The 16,709-nt window shown below is 40.5% G+C and overlaps 2 protein-coding genes and 2 pseudogenes across 2 annotated transcripts; 1 reads left to right on the top strand and 3 right to left on the bottom strand.

The window, feature by feature from the left end:
- The first annotated feature begins 2,142 nt into the window (after positions 1-2,142).
- Positions 2,143-3,198, top strand: LOC148722855 (uncharacterized; annotated as a pseudogene).
- A 2,915-nt stretch (positions 3,199-6,113) lies between these two features.
- On the bottom strand, positions 6,114-8,662 carry LOC111335778 (uncharacterized). The gene has a single exon (XM_022941771.2). It carries the CDS (start codon positions 8,658-8,660, stop codon positions 6,585-6,587), a length of 2,076 nt encoding a protein of 691 aa, XP_022797506.2. The 5' UTR covers positions 8,661-8,662; the 3' UTR covers positions 6,114-6,584.
- Positions 8,663-8,714: 52 nt separating this feature from the next.
- LOC148722854 (uncharacterized) lies at positions 8,715-9,122 on the bottom strand. Its single transcript, XM_088733351.1, has one exon. It carries the CDS (start codon positions 9,120-9,122, stop codon positions 8,715-8,717), a length of 408 nt encoding a protein of 135 aa, XP_088589477.1.
- Positions 9,123-9,176: 54 nt separating this feature from the next.
- On the bottom strand, positions 9,177-11,374 carry LOC148722853 (uncharacterized; annotated as a pseudogene).
- Positions 11,375-16,709: the final 5,335 nt, after the last annotated feature.

The raw sequence follows: 16,709 nt of genomic DNA, 5'->3' as shown, positions 1-16,709 counted from the left end.
ATGAACAATTTTCGCGTAATTCCGTTATGTGGGCGAGACAAAACAATCGCAGTGTATCAAGAAATAGAAAAGAAATAAAAAAGAATGAAAGGTATAATATGAAAACTCAGACGAGCATATCAAGTCTTGCTTGATTTGTGTGCCGCGCTGTTCGAATCAAAATAGTAATTTTACACCATTTAACGAATACAGTACAGTATAAAGTGTTTCCTCCATGTTTATTTGGAAAGAATCAAGAAGACTAGAAAAATGACTTTAGTGCTTTCCCTGGATCCTTCCCGACTAAAGAGACCAGCCACTCACGTGGACGTAATATAGCGGAGAGACTGTTTTACGTCAGAAATCAACCACTGTTGAGACCACTATTTTACGTCAGAAATCAACGGAAGATAGTCAAAATTAATGCTAGTCTCGGTTTTCATGTACTCTGATAGTCCTATCACTGTAATAGGATCGAGGCGCTTATTGGGATACGAGTGTTTACGGGGGGGGGGGGCTTATTCATAAAAATCTAATTCAAGGGGGTGCTTATCAGAGAGGGGGCGCCTATTGGAACGCGAGAGCTAAAGTGAATCATTACAGTAATTTATTTGTTAATTCATCCCCTTTTTTTGCCAAGGAGGAACAGCGTTGAAAATTGGATTTTGCAAGCGATTTGCATCTTCTTTTATAGGATTACGTAATCGACTCAAGTGACTTCTGAGATCGAAGTCAGTTGGCCCCTCGCGCTTTTCGTGCAGCAGTCGTTTGGAATAGAGCCCCAAATGATCTCTTCAGAGTCTAAAAATCTCGAAAGATGCTGAATTCTCGATTACAGTCAAGAATAAAGTCTTGGAAGTTCTGGGAATGTTTTCATTTCTTGCATTAATATTTTCGTCGATGCTGCCATTTATATCGCAAAGACAAGTCTTATTTACGAAAAAATCGTGTTGGGTTTACCCGACTCAGAAAAGACCATCCAAACTGATGATGATAAAACACTCGCTTCTTACTTTTTCCCATGAACATCATTTTAAGAATAGCGGGAGCTAAGGAAAATAATTCTTTTGTTTCCTATGTCCATCCACTGCCCCATTTTGTTTTCAGTTGTCTTTCCCTTGTCGCCAGAGAGTACCATCAAACTGAGTTCAGAAACAATCCTCCAGCCGATTTACTCTAATGATCACCCTTATTCTTCCCTTAATTACTTCTTTCAGTTTCATAACCACGTTTGTTTCATTCTGTGTTTGCGGCCTTTTTGCTAAGTACGTAAAAAATACTTCAAATTCAGTGCAATGTATCACACCGGATACGTAACAGTTGCCATTATACTAGAAAGATAATATTTACATATCACGAAATCTACTGTTTGCGAGAGTTGTGTTTTAAACACGTACGTTCGTGATTCTACTTGTTATGTTGCAGTTCATTATATCGCACTCTACATAATTTAGAATGACGATCTCACAAATCTACTTCCTCTGTCTATTATTTTTCATCTCATTGCGTAACTTAGGCGCCCGCGTGACGGTACCTGCAGTGCTGCAGGTTACTTAAAGCAAGCGGTTTGTTCATAATTTCACAATTTCGAGTGTAATGGACATAAAAATACTAGGGTCACATTAAAGGTTTTTTAATCGAATGTCCAGAGTCATGAGAAGACACACGGGGCTTACACTGTAAGTATCCCAGAGAGCTTCATACAATTCCTTGTATGGAATTGTATGGAGCTTTTTTAGCGCTAGTCGTGGCGCGGCGGGTGTTGTCACGTATGATCCTTACGAGGATTAAAGAACCGCTTGATTGTAGATTCAACCAGTGGCTTGGGGTATTTCAAGGTACGAAAAAAACCCTTCTATGGCGGTCACATTTCTCCGATAAGAATAACCAGTTAGAAGATAATTGATAAGCGCGATCCACAATAGTGTTAACTAGGCTGCGCTTGTACTTAATGTCAGCATGACTTTGGAAATGCAGAAGGAGACCTGTGTTGGTTCTTTTGGTGTACACCTTGCTTTTAATCTTTGGTGCACGGTTAAGTGATTTAGTTCCGAAAAAGGGAAGGGTTCCTACCCGTCGACTTCCATGGTAAACTTGAGGGAAGGATGAGGGGAGTTGAGGGTATCTAGAAACTGTCCAGCGGTTTTCCTATCAGGCATTACGGTCAGGGTGTCATCGACGTACCTCCACGACAAGGATTTCATTGTTATCCCAAAACCGGATAAAGGGTCCGGTGTTGTTGTTATGCAGCTACAAAAAAACAACTTTTTCAGTTTGACGGTGTTTTACACGAACAAACGGATGGAGTCGCTGTGGGCTCTCCCCATGGTCCGTTGCTGGCCAACGTCTTCATGTGCTCGATTAAGGAAAACCTCGAACAACACGGTCAATTGCCGCGGTATTACTGCAATAGGAAAACCCTGCCCATCACCTGATGTACCATCGGAGACTGTGAGAGTAGTTTTACCCTTCAAAGACCAGTCTTCCGTGGCCAATTATGTTAAACAACAACTGAACAACCTAAGTTCCAAGTTGAACGTCAATGTTCAACCCGTGTTTGTAAGCCCTAAGCTTGAGCAAGAACTGAAACGACACGAGATTAAGCCTCCTATTGTCAACCTACAATGTCTCGTCTATGAATTTAAACGTAACCTGTGTGATGTAGGGTATGTGGGTTATACACGTGGTCACTTACACGAGCGCGTAGAAGGGCACACTAGGAAAGTCATCTTCGATTTCCAAACATTATACCCTCCAACACAATAGTGAAATGCTTGAACGCTTCATTGAGCAATTTCACATCATCACAAAATCATGTAGCGGCAAATTTGATTGCCTCGTTAAAGAAATGTTATACATTCGCATGCGTAAACCAACACTGAACGTGCAAACAGATTCCATCCGCGCCAAGATGTTTGTTTAGGTCGTTTATTGCAATTTATGCTTATCTTATACCTTTCCTTAGTTGCAAGCTATTTAACTATTTTCTTAATAATGGAGTCATGATGATTGCGAAACGTCCAGCAGCAATAAATCTTTCCCGGGTTTTTAATTGAAAAGTCGGTCCTGATTAAGTGAAGGTATATACATTTCCCAGGAGGGAATTTCAGTCAGGAAAAATTTGCGCCACTCCATCGGAAGAGAGGATGCCAGTTGTTGCACGAGTAAACGAGTCTTTAACTAACAAATCCAGTGAACTGATTAAATTATCAAACTTGACACGAATACTGTGTTTGGTTTTTGACATCGACTGTCAACCCAGATACAGGAAATTTTAACACTGCAAAAGGGAGAGTTTCCGTTTCTTGTCAGTGGCGAACTTGTCTTTACAAATGTATTGACGCCTCACCTCTTGTGGTGCATGCACCAGGGAGGTCTGAGGGGGAAGTTTTCATTGGTTCCCACAGTCATGTGTTCATGTGCATCAGACTGAGGGATGGCAAAGTACTGTGGGAGAGTAGACTGGGGGACAGAATAGAATCCTCTGCAGCTCTTTCACTTTGTGGTAGATATGTTGTCGTGGGTAAGTATTGTATGTTGTTTTTAGATGCTAAGGAGTACACTGTGGGGGCAAACCAGGAATAAATTAGGCAAATATGGTAAACCTTGTGATTATGTTAAGGATCTGAATGTCCACTTGAATGTTTAAAGTACATGTATTGACCCTGTTTTCACTTTCTCTAGAGTGTTTTTTGCACTACCAATATTAAATTTCTCAATGTAAGAATATGTATCCATTGTAAACATTCTTAGGAGAAAGGAGCCTGCTGCTTATCCCGTTATTCATTTCATTAATTCACTTTTCTTCCAAACCTTCCCCCACCCTTCCATCCCCTCCCTTCTTTTAGCTTAAACTGAGACAAATTAAACATCGTGCCTTGCAAAAAATATAATTAACAATTTTTGGTAAAGCTTGAAAGCTAATATGGCCTCCTCTGTAACAGCTGGTTTTGTATGGGTCCTGGAATATTTGGAATTTTATATTGACATTTTCTAGCACTGCAATGTCCTGGAAAAAGGCTATGTGTCCTGGGAAGTCCTGAAAATCTGCTTAACTCAAGCAATAAAGTTCTCAAAGTTTAGGTTCTAAGAAATGTATGTAGATTAAGTAAGGAAAATTGATTTTAGAATCTTGAAGGTTTTTAAGGTGAAATTTGGAGCACTGGAAAAATCAATCTGGGACCTAGGAAAAAAAACCCTGGAAAAGTCCCCATAATAACGGAGACAATGATCTGCTCCCCATCTCATCAACTGAAACCTAATATTTTTTTTTCTAGGCTGTTATGATGGCCAAGTATATGTACTCAACCGCTTCACTGGTGAAATAAGTTGGACATTCCAAACAGGTGCAGCTGTGAAAAGTTCTCCTTGCATTGACCCGCAGACAAAATTGGCCTGGGTGGGGTCACATGACCACCATTTGTATGTTCTTGATGTCACAAACAGGCAGTGCATTGCTGCAATACACTGTGGTGGAGGATCTTGTTTCAGTTCTCCATGTATTAGTAAGAAACCACACTTAGTATTCATTGCTACACTGACTGGCCGTCTTCTTGCCATTGACGTACCGAACATGCAGTACTTTGGAGTCAGCAGTGTCTTAAGCCAGTGTTTGCATCATCATTAGTGACACTTATTGGTATAGTTTGTGCATGCATCAATGGATTTGTTTATTCTTTTGACTTTCAAGGTAATAAACTATGGGAGTTTGAGACCCAAGCCTCAGTGTTCTGTTCACCGACTTTGTACCAGGATGTAAAACACAATTCCAGGTTCTCTCACTGTATTGTGTTTCGCTCACATGACAAATGTGTCTATTGCCTGTCACTAAATGGAGAGCTCTAATGGAGTTTTACAACTGATAGCCCAGTGTATTCAAGTCCCTATGTAGCCTTGGTGAACAGCAATATTTCCTGTCGTGCAACATGTAATGCAAGGCATCGTGACAAGCATGACACTCAACTAGCAGCGTTTGCTCTGTTAAGTGTTGGAACCCTGTATATTTTGGATTTTTATTCAGGAGTTCTGTTAGCTTTTTATTCAGTGCCTGGTGAAGTATTTTCTTCACCTGTTGTAGCTGACAATCAAATTCTTATTGGCTGCAGGGACAACTATCTTTACTCACTTGAAATATTAAATGGAACCGAAAAGTAACTACTAGCATTATTGAATTAAAAAAAAGAATTCCCCTTTTACTCAGCTAAAAAAAAAACACTGATTTTTTTTTCTGCAGACACGAGACTGAAAATATTGTTAATTGCTAGGTTGAATTAGGATCCAATTTGGCAATATAGCTATTGCCATTTTACGTCTGGGAGTAGTATTGAATGTTTTTTTGAACCTGTTTAAGAACAAAAAGGCAAATTTATCAAATATTTTAGCAGCAAGATGAACTAAATCGGAAAAATGTTTTCCCTGTTGTCATCCACATAAGAATATGCTTTAAACAAATTATATTCCTCAAGCAGATATTCTTTTTAAACTTAGGGACCAGTCATGGGGGGAGGGGCTGGGAGGATTTTAGGGGATCATATGGTTTTCTGGGGGAATAGGGGGATCAATCATCACTAACAGAGCATAAAGGGAGACTGTAGAAAATTGCCTGTCAATGAGGGAGACCAGTAAAATACCACAGAGCCTTGGAAGGGGGAGGCAAGGGAGAGGGTAATTAGGCATATTTTAAATGACACGGGCAAAATCCTCTTACTCCCCCCCCTCCTATCCCGGGTGTTACGAAAACTAAGACCTCGAAATCGAAGACCTAAGACCTAAGATCGGCTAGACCCTTTTTGGTTTTCGAGATTACGAAAACTAAGACCCCCTAAAATCGAGTCCGTCGGAATATGAAGTGAAACTATAACCGAAACAGGTCTAATCTATCAAATTATTAATTTAATTTCACATAATTTATACAGCTCTAACTCCACAAATTGACCAAAGCGCTTTACAATTCATAACATTAAAATAATGAAAAAGATCCCACTGGTAATAAAATATGAATAAATTAAAAACCGAAAACTACAGATCCTGTCCGATCCTTTGCACCGAGTTTTAGGTCAGATTTAACGGTAAATTTAGGGGTTATTAGTTTTCGTAATTTCGAAAACTAAGACCCCTCTTTGTTTCCGTAATAATACGAAAACTACGATTGTTTCCTTACTCGGAACTGGTCAGCTCAGACGACCACCACAAACCGTATAATATTATCCAAACTAATGATTATTCGATCTAAGAGAAATACATTTGTAATTCGAAATCAGAAAACGTAAATTTAGTCTTAATCTCTTGGAAAAATTCAAGAAAACATGACTGGAAACTTACTTCTGTGGCGGGTCGTAAAAACAGGTTTCTCACTTCAGGTTAGCAGATTCGGGTAAGCGAACAGATACAAAAATCGACTCTTCTCTCTTACTGACTCTTCTGAAAAACTGGTTTAAATCACGACAAGCTAACACTTTAAATCATTGTGAGGAATTAATGTCAATCACGAGTTGTGTTAATTAAATTATATCTGTCATCAAAGGCAACGCCTATTTACTAAACGAAACATTCTCCGCCCCGATAAGGGCGTAGTCCATATCCTTCTTTGATCAGCAGAACTTTCTTTAACGGTCTCCATCAGCAGGATATATAACAGAAATCTTGGTAACTGGGCGGCTGTACTCTCCTGCTGGTGTTTTCACTTTGATGTTGCGGATTCGGCCGTCTGTCCCGGGATTCACCTCGATAACTCTGCCAATAGTCCACTTACCACGGATAGCATTGTTGTCGGCCATGACGACGATATCATCAACCTCAACATTACGCCTTTCTGTGTGCCACGCCTTCCTTGTCACCAGTGCTGGGAGTACATCTCTGCTCCAACGTCTCCAGAAGGAGTCCACAATTTTCTGCACAAATTGTACGCGGCGTCGCGGGTTTTTTGTGTCATTGAATGGGCCTTGAGGAACTTCCGATGTTGCCCGTCCAAGGAGCATGTCGTTTGGGCATAAATATTTGCCATCATCCGGGTCACTAGGAACACGGCCAATAGGGCGTTGATTTACGAGATTTCCGACTTCTAGTAGACATGTGTACAGCTCAAACGGACTCAGGATCTGTTCTCCAATTGCCTTCTTTAGGGCTCGCTTACAACTTTTAACGAGGGCTTCAGCACATCCGTTTTGATGAGGGGCAGCTGGAGCAGTGAACAACCAGTTGATACTTCTTTCTGCACAGAAATCACGGAGTTTATCAGGATCTAAACCTTCGACCATTTTACGCAGTTCCCGCTCTGCGCCAACCATCTGCGATCCATTGTCGCTTAACAGTACTTCCGGGTATCCACGGATGGAGAAAAATCTTCTTAGCACCTGAATAAATTCCATTGTCGAGAGGTCAACTGCTAATTCCAGATGGACAGCTCTTGTGTTTAGGCAGGTGAAGATGACGCCATAGTGCTTTTTTGTCTTGTTGCGCCCTATCTTCACATTATATGGACAAAAGTAATCGCATGAGGAGTAGTAGAAGGGTGGCGTTTGCGGTGCTAAGCGAAGAGCCGGAAGGTCCGCCATTAATTGCGTTTCTGCCTTGTGTGCCATTTCTCGACAAGTGACACATTTAAATTTCACAGTCTTACTGAGTTTGTTCGCTTTCAGGATCCAGTATTTTCGTCTGACTTTTGCAGTTGTTGTCGCTACTCCGGGGTGACCATGGTTGTGCATCTGGCGTGTGATCAGCAAGGATATCCTGTGCTCATTGGGAAGCAGCACTTGGTGCTTTTCTTCGTAAGACATGAGGGCTTTGTCAATTCTTCCTCCAACCCTGATAATCCCCTTGTCGTCAACAAACGGGCTTAGGGTCTTAAACTCTTCATTACTCATTCGACTCTTCAAATCTTTTTGGGCATTTCTGATCCATGACATCTCAGCCTTCCTTAACTCTTCAGGCATGAGAGGTCCTTCTCGTCCACTGGTTGCATTTTTCCTGAGGCGTATCTTCTCGGCTAACCGCCTTATCCACACGGTGACTCGTATCAGTTTTCGCCAACTAGAGAAATTCTCCACGTTGATAACATTTCCGACATCTGCAGGCGAGGCTGCTCTGACGGCATTGACGTGGCGACGCTCCATATCTTCTTCGCGATGCAGTGTAGCTGTTTGGACTGGCCATTGTTCTTCTGGAAGTTTCAGAAATTCTGGGCCGTTCATCCATCTCCCCGTTAGCTGCTTTACATGTAATCCTCGCGACAAATCATCCGCTACGTTTTCTTCACCGGGAATGTGCTTCCATTGACTTGGATCCGAATTATTCTGGATCTCTCCAACCCTTGCCGAGACAAACAGCTTGAAACTGCGGGAAGGGCTTTGAATCCATGCAAGTGTGATACTGCTGTCCGTGAAGAATTTGACATCGCCAAATTGAATCGTACACTCTTTCACTATTGTTTTCGCAAGGCGGGAGGCGAGGACAGCTGCTTGTAACTCCAGACGTGGAATTGTCAGCTGCTTTAGGGGTGCCACCCTAGACTTAGCCGCGATGAAGTTAACTTCATAGGCGCCTTGTTTCGTTTTCTGTCGGATATACGCGCAGGCCCCAAAAGCTTCCTGCGAGGCGTCTGAGAAGACACACAGTGCTGGTGATTCTGGAGTTTCGGGTGGAAGCAGGCATCTTTTGAAACAAATCTGGTCGAGCTCCTTCATTTCCTCGAAGAACTGAGTCCACTTTTCTTGTACCTCACATGGAAGCTCATCGTCCTAATTAAGACCAATCTGCCACAGCTCTTGTAAACCTATTTTGGCTCTGATGATGAATGCAGCTGCGAATCCAATGGGGTCGTAGAAGCGGGCAACTTGACTGAGAAGCGTTCTCTTGGTCATCTTTATTTCACGGTCCACTGAACGATTTTTCAGGCGCGGTAAATCCACTTTAACTTTGAAGCTCAACTCATCTGTAACGTAATTCCAGATCACTCCAAGTACCTTTTCTTCAACTTCTTCCTGAAAAATCTTGAATCCCTTTTCTTGATTTTCTGCGTTGATCAGAACTTTGTTCGAGGTCCAGCCCTTCACGGCAAACCCTCCACTTTCGAGTACTTTGTCTAGATCTCCAGTCAACTTCTGAGCCTGCATTACAGTGTCTACAGAACCGCAAATGTCATCCATGTAAGAATTCTTAGTGAGCACTTCGGCTGCCTCCGCGTAGTCCTTCTTGTTTTCCTAAGCTGTTTTTCTTAACGCAATTTGAGCCATAGCAGGCGCCGGCTTATCACCAAACGTCAGGACAGTTTTTACGTACACATCGGGTTCTCTCTCCGTTTCCAAATTTCTCCATAGGAACCGATGGACATGTTGATCCTTTTCCGGGATGAGTACTCGGTGATACATTTTAGATATGTCACCCATCACTGCTACTTCTCTTTCTCTAAACCTCAAGACGACTCCAAACAGATTGTTCAACAGATCGGGTCCTTTAAGCCAGTAATCGTTCAGCGCGTGGCCTTGGTAAACTGAGGAGGAATTGAAGACGATACGTATGGGTGTGCTTTTCTTCTCGGGTCGAATCACCCCATGGTGAGGAATGTAATGCACCGGGCCTTTGTAATTCTTAATTTCTTCTTCAGACAGCTTTCTTGAGAACTTCATCTCCTTCATTTCTTCCATTTGTTTGTCGTAAGCCACTCCTTGTTCTGGGTCTTTTTTAAGGCGTCTTTCCGTACTTTCCACCATTTCATCGCTAATGGTTTATTATCCGGCAACAGCATGGGGTTTTTCTTCCAGGGGTACGGTACCTTCCACTGATTGCCCACCTTTTCACATGACTTGGAAATGATTTCTGCTTCCTCTCTTTCGGCCTGCGTTAGCTTGTCAGCCTCAAAAACACACGGTTTAACTTCTACTCCCATTGCTTCAGTCTTCCAAAAATCTGACATTTCTACTGGCGCGGCAAATCTTACATGGTAGACATGGCCATTCACTTGGGTTTCTCCCGAAGGTCCACCGAAAACCACCCATCCTAGAGGCGTTTTTCTCGCAACTAAATGTCCCGTTTACCTGGTCTGTCCAGTATGCATCTGGGCGTGATCGATTCCTATCAGTAAGTCAACAGGACCATTGCCTCTGCGTATCTTTTCGTTTTCCAGTCCTAGAAGCTTGGCGATTGGTTTAAGCTGAACTGCTGACACTTCTTCGCTAATGCACGGGATTCCAATCGCCTTTATTGAGAACATCTTGGTGTTGTCTGGTGCTGACACAGGAACTTTGTAAACTTTAGTCTTGATTGTCTCTTCTTCTCCTCCCACTTTTGTAATTGTTACGGCAGTGTCGTTTCCTTTGAGCCCCAGTGCAGCTGCTGTTTCATCGCGGATTAGGCTGATCTGTGCTCCCGAGTCAAGGAGAGTGTTGCTCTGCTTTTGGAACCCGTTTTGACCGTAAATCTTGCATGTTATCACCGGTAAAAGAGTTTCGTGTGGTTCGGAGATAGACGCGACGCCAACTTTAACTGCAGTGTTCTTATGAGGCAACGGGTGATGAAAGTGCATGCATTCCCTTTCATTCTCAGTTTTCGTAAACTTGCGACGTCTTCTACAATTATCAACTCGATGGTCCCTTCCGACTGTTTTCATGCAACTAAAGCAAACATGGTTTTCTTTGGCGACCTTGATGCGCTGGTCGATACCGAGTGCGGCGAATTTAGGGCATGTATCTGGCCAATGGGACGAAATTTTACAGTACCAGCATTTGTACCACTTTTGGTTAGGTGTGTCGACTTGAAAGGCGTTGACTGATCTGCCAGATCTCAATGGGGCAGTAGCACGCATACGTGATTTCATCTCCACATCCATCCACTTTATTAGTCGCTCCAAAGTCGCTTTTTCTCCCTGTCGCTCCAAGTCTCGTGACCAAACCTTTCGATCATCCGAACACAATTTTTGCTCGATTACAGATAGCATGTGACTATTGTCCATGTCATTTTGACTTCCGACCTCCTTCAGAGTGTTGAAACTTCTTTTAACTAGGTGAACTAAGTCGCAAAATTTCGCATCCTCTCCCGGTTGTAAAGCTCTAAACTTTACTATGTCTTGAGTGATCGTATCCGACACGAACCTTGGATCTCCGTAAATAGCGTCCAAATAATCCCACGCTGCGTCATAGTCCGAGCCTATCCCTTTAATTAACTCTAATGGCTTATCTTGCAGACACGTGCGAAGAAAAGTTATCGCATCCCTTTTGCTGTATTTTGATTCTATCGCATGCTTAAAATCGGCGCGAAAAATGGCGTACTCTCTTCCGTCTCCGGTAAATTTGGGCATCTTAGGCTTTTCCATCTTAAAACCACAGGCGGAAGTTGTAGCATTAAAGCGCTTACTGTATTTTGCGAAACGAAACGAAACGAAACGAGTAAACCCGTACTGCATTTTGCGAAACCAGCTCTTCGAAGACTCTAGCGAAATATAACTTATTTCTTCCGATTCGTAAACACAATTCGTAGATACAACTCGATGCAGTGATGATTTATAAATAAAGACTTTGCGCCAAAAGGTCAGAAGTGCGCCGTTTCGCAAATTACAGATATGTAACTCTGTACTTTGCGAAACGAGCTCTTTCAAGACTCTAATGATATGTAACTTATTTCTTCCGATTCTACAACACTTTTCGCAGATACAACTCGATGCAGTGATGATTTTGTAATAAAGAGCTCGAGCCAAAAGGTCAGAAGTGCGCCGTTTCGCAAACTACAGATATGTAAGTCTGTAATTTGCGAAACGAGCTCTTTCAAGACTCTAATGATATGTAACTTATTTCTTCCGATTCTATAACACTTTTCGTAGATACAACTCGATGCAGTGATGATTTTTTAATAAAGAGCTCGAGCCAAAAGGTCAGAAGTGCGCCGTTTCGCAAATTACAGATATGTAAATCTATAATTTGCGAAACGAGCTCTTTGAAGACTCTAATGATATGTAACTTATTTCTTCCGATTCTACAACACTTTTTGTAGATACAACTCGATGCAGTGATGATTTTGTAATAAAGAGCTCGAGCCAAAAGGTCAGAAGTGGGCCGTTTCGCAAATTACAGATATGTAAATCTGTAATTTGCGAAACGAGCTCTTTGAAGACTCTAATGATACGTAACTTATTTCTTCCGATGCTATAACACTTTTCGTAGATACAACTCGATGCAGTGATGATTTTGTAATAAAGAGCTCGGGCCAAAAGGTCAGAAGTGCGCCGTTTCGCAAATTCCAGATATGTAAATCTGTACTTTGCGAAACAAGCTCTTTGAAGACTCTGATGATATGTAACTTATTTCTTCCGATTCTATAACACTTTTCGTAGATACAACTCGATGCAGTGTTGATTTTTTAATAAAGAGCTCGAGCCAAAAGGTCAGAAGTGCGATGTTTCACAAATTACAGGTATGTAAATCTGTAATTTGCGAAACGAGCTCTTTGAAGACTCTAATGATATGTAACTTATTTCTTCCGATTCTATAACACTTTTCGTAGATACAACTCGATGCAGTGATGATTTTGTAATAAAGAGCTCGGGCCAAAAGGTCAGAAGTGCGCCGTTTCGAAAATTCCAGATATGTAAATCTGTACTTTGCGAAACGAGCTCTTTGAAGACTCTAATGATATGTAACTTATTTCTTCCGATTCTATAACACTTTTTGTAGATACAACTCGATGCAGTGATGATTTTTTAATAAAGAGCTCAAGCCAAAAGGTCAGAAGTGCGCCGTTTCGCAAATTACAGATATGTAAATCTGTAATTTGCGAAACGAGCTCTTTGAAGACTCTAATGATATGTAACTTATTTCTTCCGATTCTATAACACTTTTCGTGGATACAACTCGATGCAGTGATGATTTTTTAATAAAGAGCTCGAGCCAAAAGGCCAGAAGTGCGCCGTTTCGCAAATTACAGATATGTAAATCTGTAGTTTGCGAAACGAGCTCTTTGAAGACTCTAATGATATGTAACTTATTTCTTCCGATTCTATAACACTTTTCGTAGATACAACTCGATGCAGTGATGATTTTGTAATAAAGAGCTCGAGCCAAAAGCTCAGAAGTGAGCCGTTTCGCAAATTACAGATATGTAAATCTGTAATTTGCGAAACGAGCTCTTTGAAGACTCTAATGATATGTAACTTATTTCTTCCGATTCTACAAAACTTTTTGTAGATACAACTCGATGCAGTGATGATTTTGTAATAAAGAGCTCGAGCCAAAAGGTCAGAAGTGTGCCGTTTCGCAAATTACAGATATGTAAATCTGTACTTTGCGAAACGAGCTCTTTGAAGACTCTAATGATATGTAACTTATTTCTTCCGATTCTATAACACTTTTCGTAGATACAACTCGATGCAGTGATGATTTTTTAATAAAGAGCTGGAGCCAAAAGGTCAGAAGTGCGCCGTTTCGCAAATTACAGATATGTAAATCTGTAATTTGCGAAACGAGCTCTTTGAAGACTCTAATGATATGTAACTTATTTCTTCCGATTCTACAAAACTTTTTGTAGATACAACTCGATGCAGTGATAATTTTTTAAGAAAAAGAGCTCGAGCCAAAAGGTCGGAAGTGCGCCGTTTCGCAAATTACAGATATGTAAATCTGTAATTTGCGAAACGAGCTCTTTGAAGACTCTAATGATATGTAACTTATTTCTTCCGATTCTATAACACCTTTCGTAGATACAACTCGATGCAGTGATGATTTTGTAATAAAGAGGTCGAGCCAAAAGGTCAGAAGTGCGCCGTTTCGCAAATTACAGATATGTAAATCTGTAATTTGCGAAACGAGCTCTTTGAAGACTCTAATGATATGTTACTTATTTCTTCCGATTCTATAACACTTTTTGTAGATACAACTCGATGCAGTGATGATTTTTTAATAAAGAGCTCGAGCCAAAAGGTCAGAAGTGCGCCGTTTCGCAAATTACAGATATGTAAATCTGTAATTTGCGAAACGAGCTCTTTCAAGACTCTAATGATATGTAACTTATTTCTTCCGATTCTATAACACTTTTCGTAGATACAACTCGATGCAGTGATGATTTTTAAATAAAGAGCTCGAGGCAAAAGGTCAGAAGTGCGCCGTTTCGCAAATTACAGATATGTAAATCTGTAATTTGCGAAACGAGCTCTTTGAAGACTCTAATGATATGTAACTTATTTCTTCCGATTCTACAAAACTTTTTGTAGATACAACTCGATGCAGTGATAATTTTTTAATAAAGAGCTCGAGCCAAAAGGTCAGAAGTGCGCCGTTTCGCAAATTACAGATATGTAAGTCTGTAATTTGCGAAACGAGCTCTTTGAAGACTCTAATGATACGTAACTTCTTTCTTCCGATGCTATAACACTTTTCGTAGATACAACTCGATGCAGTGATGATTTTGTAATAAAGAGCTCGAGCCAAAAGGTCAAAAGTGCGCTGTTTCGCAAATTACAGATATGTAAATCTGTACTTTGCGAAACGAGCTCTTTGAGGACTCTAATGATATGTAACTTATTTCTTCCGATTCTATAACACTTTTCGTAGATACAACTCGATGCAGTGATGATTTTTTAATAAAGAGCTCGAGCCAAAAAGTCAGAAGTGCGCCGTTTCGCAAATAACAGATATGTAGATCTGTAATCTGCAAAACGAGCTCTTTGAAGACTCTAATGATATGTAACTTATTTCTTCCGATTCTATAACACTTTTCGTAGATACAACTCGATGCAGTGATGATTTTTTAATAAAGAGCTCGAGCCAAAAGGTCAGAAGTGCGCCGTTTCGCAAATTACAGATATCTAAATCTGTACTTTGCGAAACGAGCTCTTTCAAGACTCTAATGATATGTAACTTATTTCTTCCGATTCTACAAAACTTTTTGTAGATACAACTCGATGCAGTGATAATTTTTTACTAAAGAGCTCGAGCCAAAAGGTCAGAAGTGCGCCGTTTCGCAAATTAGAGATATGTAAGTCTGTAATTTGCGAAACGAGCTCTTTGAAGACTCTAATGATACGTAACTTATTTTTCCCGATGCTATAACACTTTTCGTAGATACAACTCGATGCAGTGATGATTTTGTAATAAAGAGCTCGAGCCAAAAGGTCAAAAGTGCGCCGTTTCGCAAATTACAGATATGTAAATCTGTACTTTGCGAAACGAGCTCTTTCAAGACTCTAATGATATGTAACTTATTTCTTTCGATTCTATAACACTTTTCGGAGATACAACTCGATGCAGTGATGATTTTTTAATAAAGAGTTCGAGCCAAAAGGTCAGAAGTGCGCCGTTTCGCAAATTACAGATATGTAAATCTGTAATTTGCGAAACGAGCTCTTTGAAGACTCTAATGATATGTTACTTATTTCTTCCGATTCTATAACACTTTTCGTCGATACAACTCGATGCAGTGATGATTTTTTAATAAAGAGCTCGAGCCAAAAGGTCAGAAGTGCGCCGTTTCGCAAATTACAGATATGTAAATCTGTAATTTGAAAAACGAGCTCTTTGAAGACTCTAATGATATGTAACTTATTTCTTCCGATTCTATAACACTTTTCGTAGATACAACTCGATGCAGTGATGATTTTTTAATAAAGAGCTCGAGCCAAAAGGTCAGAAGTGCGCCGTTTCGCAAATTACAGATATGTAAATCTGTAATTTGCGAAACGAGCTCTTTGAAGACTCTAATGCTATGTAACTTATTTCTTCCGATGCTATAACACTTTGCGTAGATACAACTCGATGCAGTGATGATTTTTTAATAAAGAGCTCGAGCCAAAAGGTCAGAAGTGCCCCGTTTAGCAAATTACAGATATGTGAATCTGTAATTTGCCTAACGAGCTGTTTGAACACTCTAATGTTATGTAACTTATTTCTTCCGATTCTATAACACTTTTCGTAGATACAACTCGATGCAGTGATGATTTTTTAATAAAAAGCTCGAGCCAAAAGGTCAGAAGTGCGCCGTTTCGCAAATTACAGATATGTAAATCTGTAATTTGCGAAACGAGCTCTTTCAAGACTCTAATGATATGTAACTTATTTCTTCCGATTCTATAACACTTTTCGTAGATACAACTCGATGCAGTGATGATTTTTAAATAAAGAGCTCGAGGCAAAAGGTCAGAAGTGCGCCGTTTCGCAAATTACAGATATGTAAATCTGTAATTTGCGAAACGAGCTCTTTGAAGACTCTAATGATATGTAACTTATTTCTTCCGATTCTACAAAACTTTTTGTAGATACAACTCGATGCAGTGATAATTTTTTAATAAAGAGCTCGAGCCAAAAGGTCAGAAGTGCGCCGTTTCGCAAATTACAGATATGTAAGTCTGTAATTTGCGAAACGAGCTCTTTGAAGACTCTAATGATACGTAACTTATTTCTTCCGATGCTATAACACTTTTCGTAGATACAACTCGATGCAGTGATGATTTTGTAATAAAGAGCTCGAGCCAAAAGGTCAAAAGTGCGCTGTTTCGCAAATTACAGATATGTAAATCTGTACTTTGCGAAACGAGCTCTTTGAGGACTCTAATGATATGTAACTTATTTCTTCCGATTCTATAACACTTTTCGTAGATACAACTCGATGCAGTGATGATTTTTTAATAAAGAGCTCGAGCCAAAAAGTCAGAAGTGCGCCGTTTCGCAAATAACAGATATGTAGATCTGTAATCTGCAAAACGAGCTCTTTGAAGACTCTAATGATATGTAACTTATTTCTTCCGATTCTATAAC

Source organism: Stylophora pistillata, chromosome 9, assembly GCF_964205215.1.
Source record: "Stylophora pistillata chromosome 9, jaStyPist1.2, whole genome shotgun sequence".
In the NCBI taxonomy this organism is placed as follows: Eukaryota; Metazoa; Cnidaria; class Anthozoa; order Scleractinia; family Pocilloporidae; genus Stylophora; species Stylophora pistillata.
Note: the sequence above shows the minus strand (reverse complement) of the source record. Positions and strands in the feature narration are given on the sequence as shown.

Bases quoted from the DNA above. Each gene is read 5' to 3' on its own strand.
- LOC111335778 (XM_022941771.2), bottom strand. From the start codon at position 8,660: ATGAAGGAGCTCGACCAGATTTGTTTCAAAAGATGCCTGCTTCCACCC.
- LOC148722854 (XM_088733351.1), bottom strand. From the start codon at position 9,122: ATGGATGACATTTGCGGTTCTGTAGACACTGTAATGCAGGCTCAGAAG.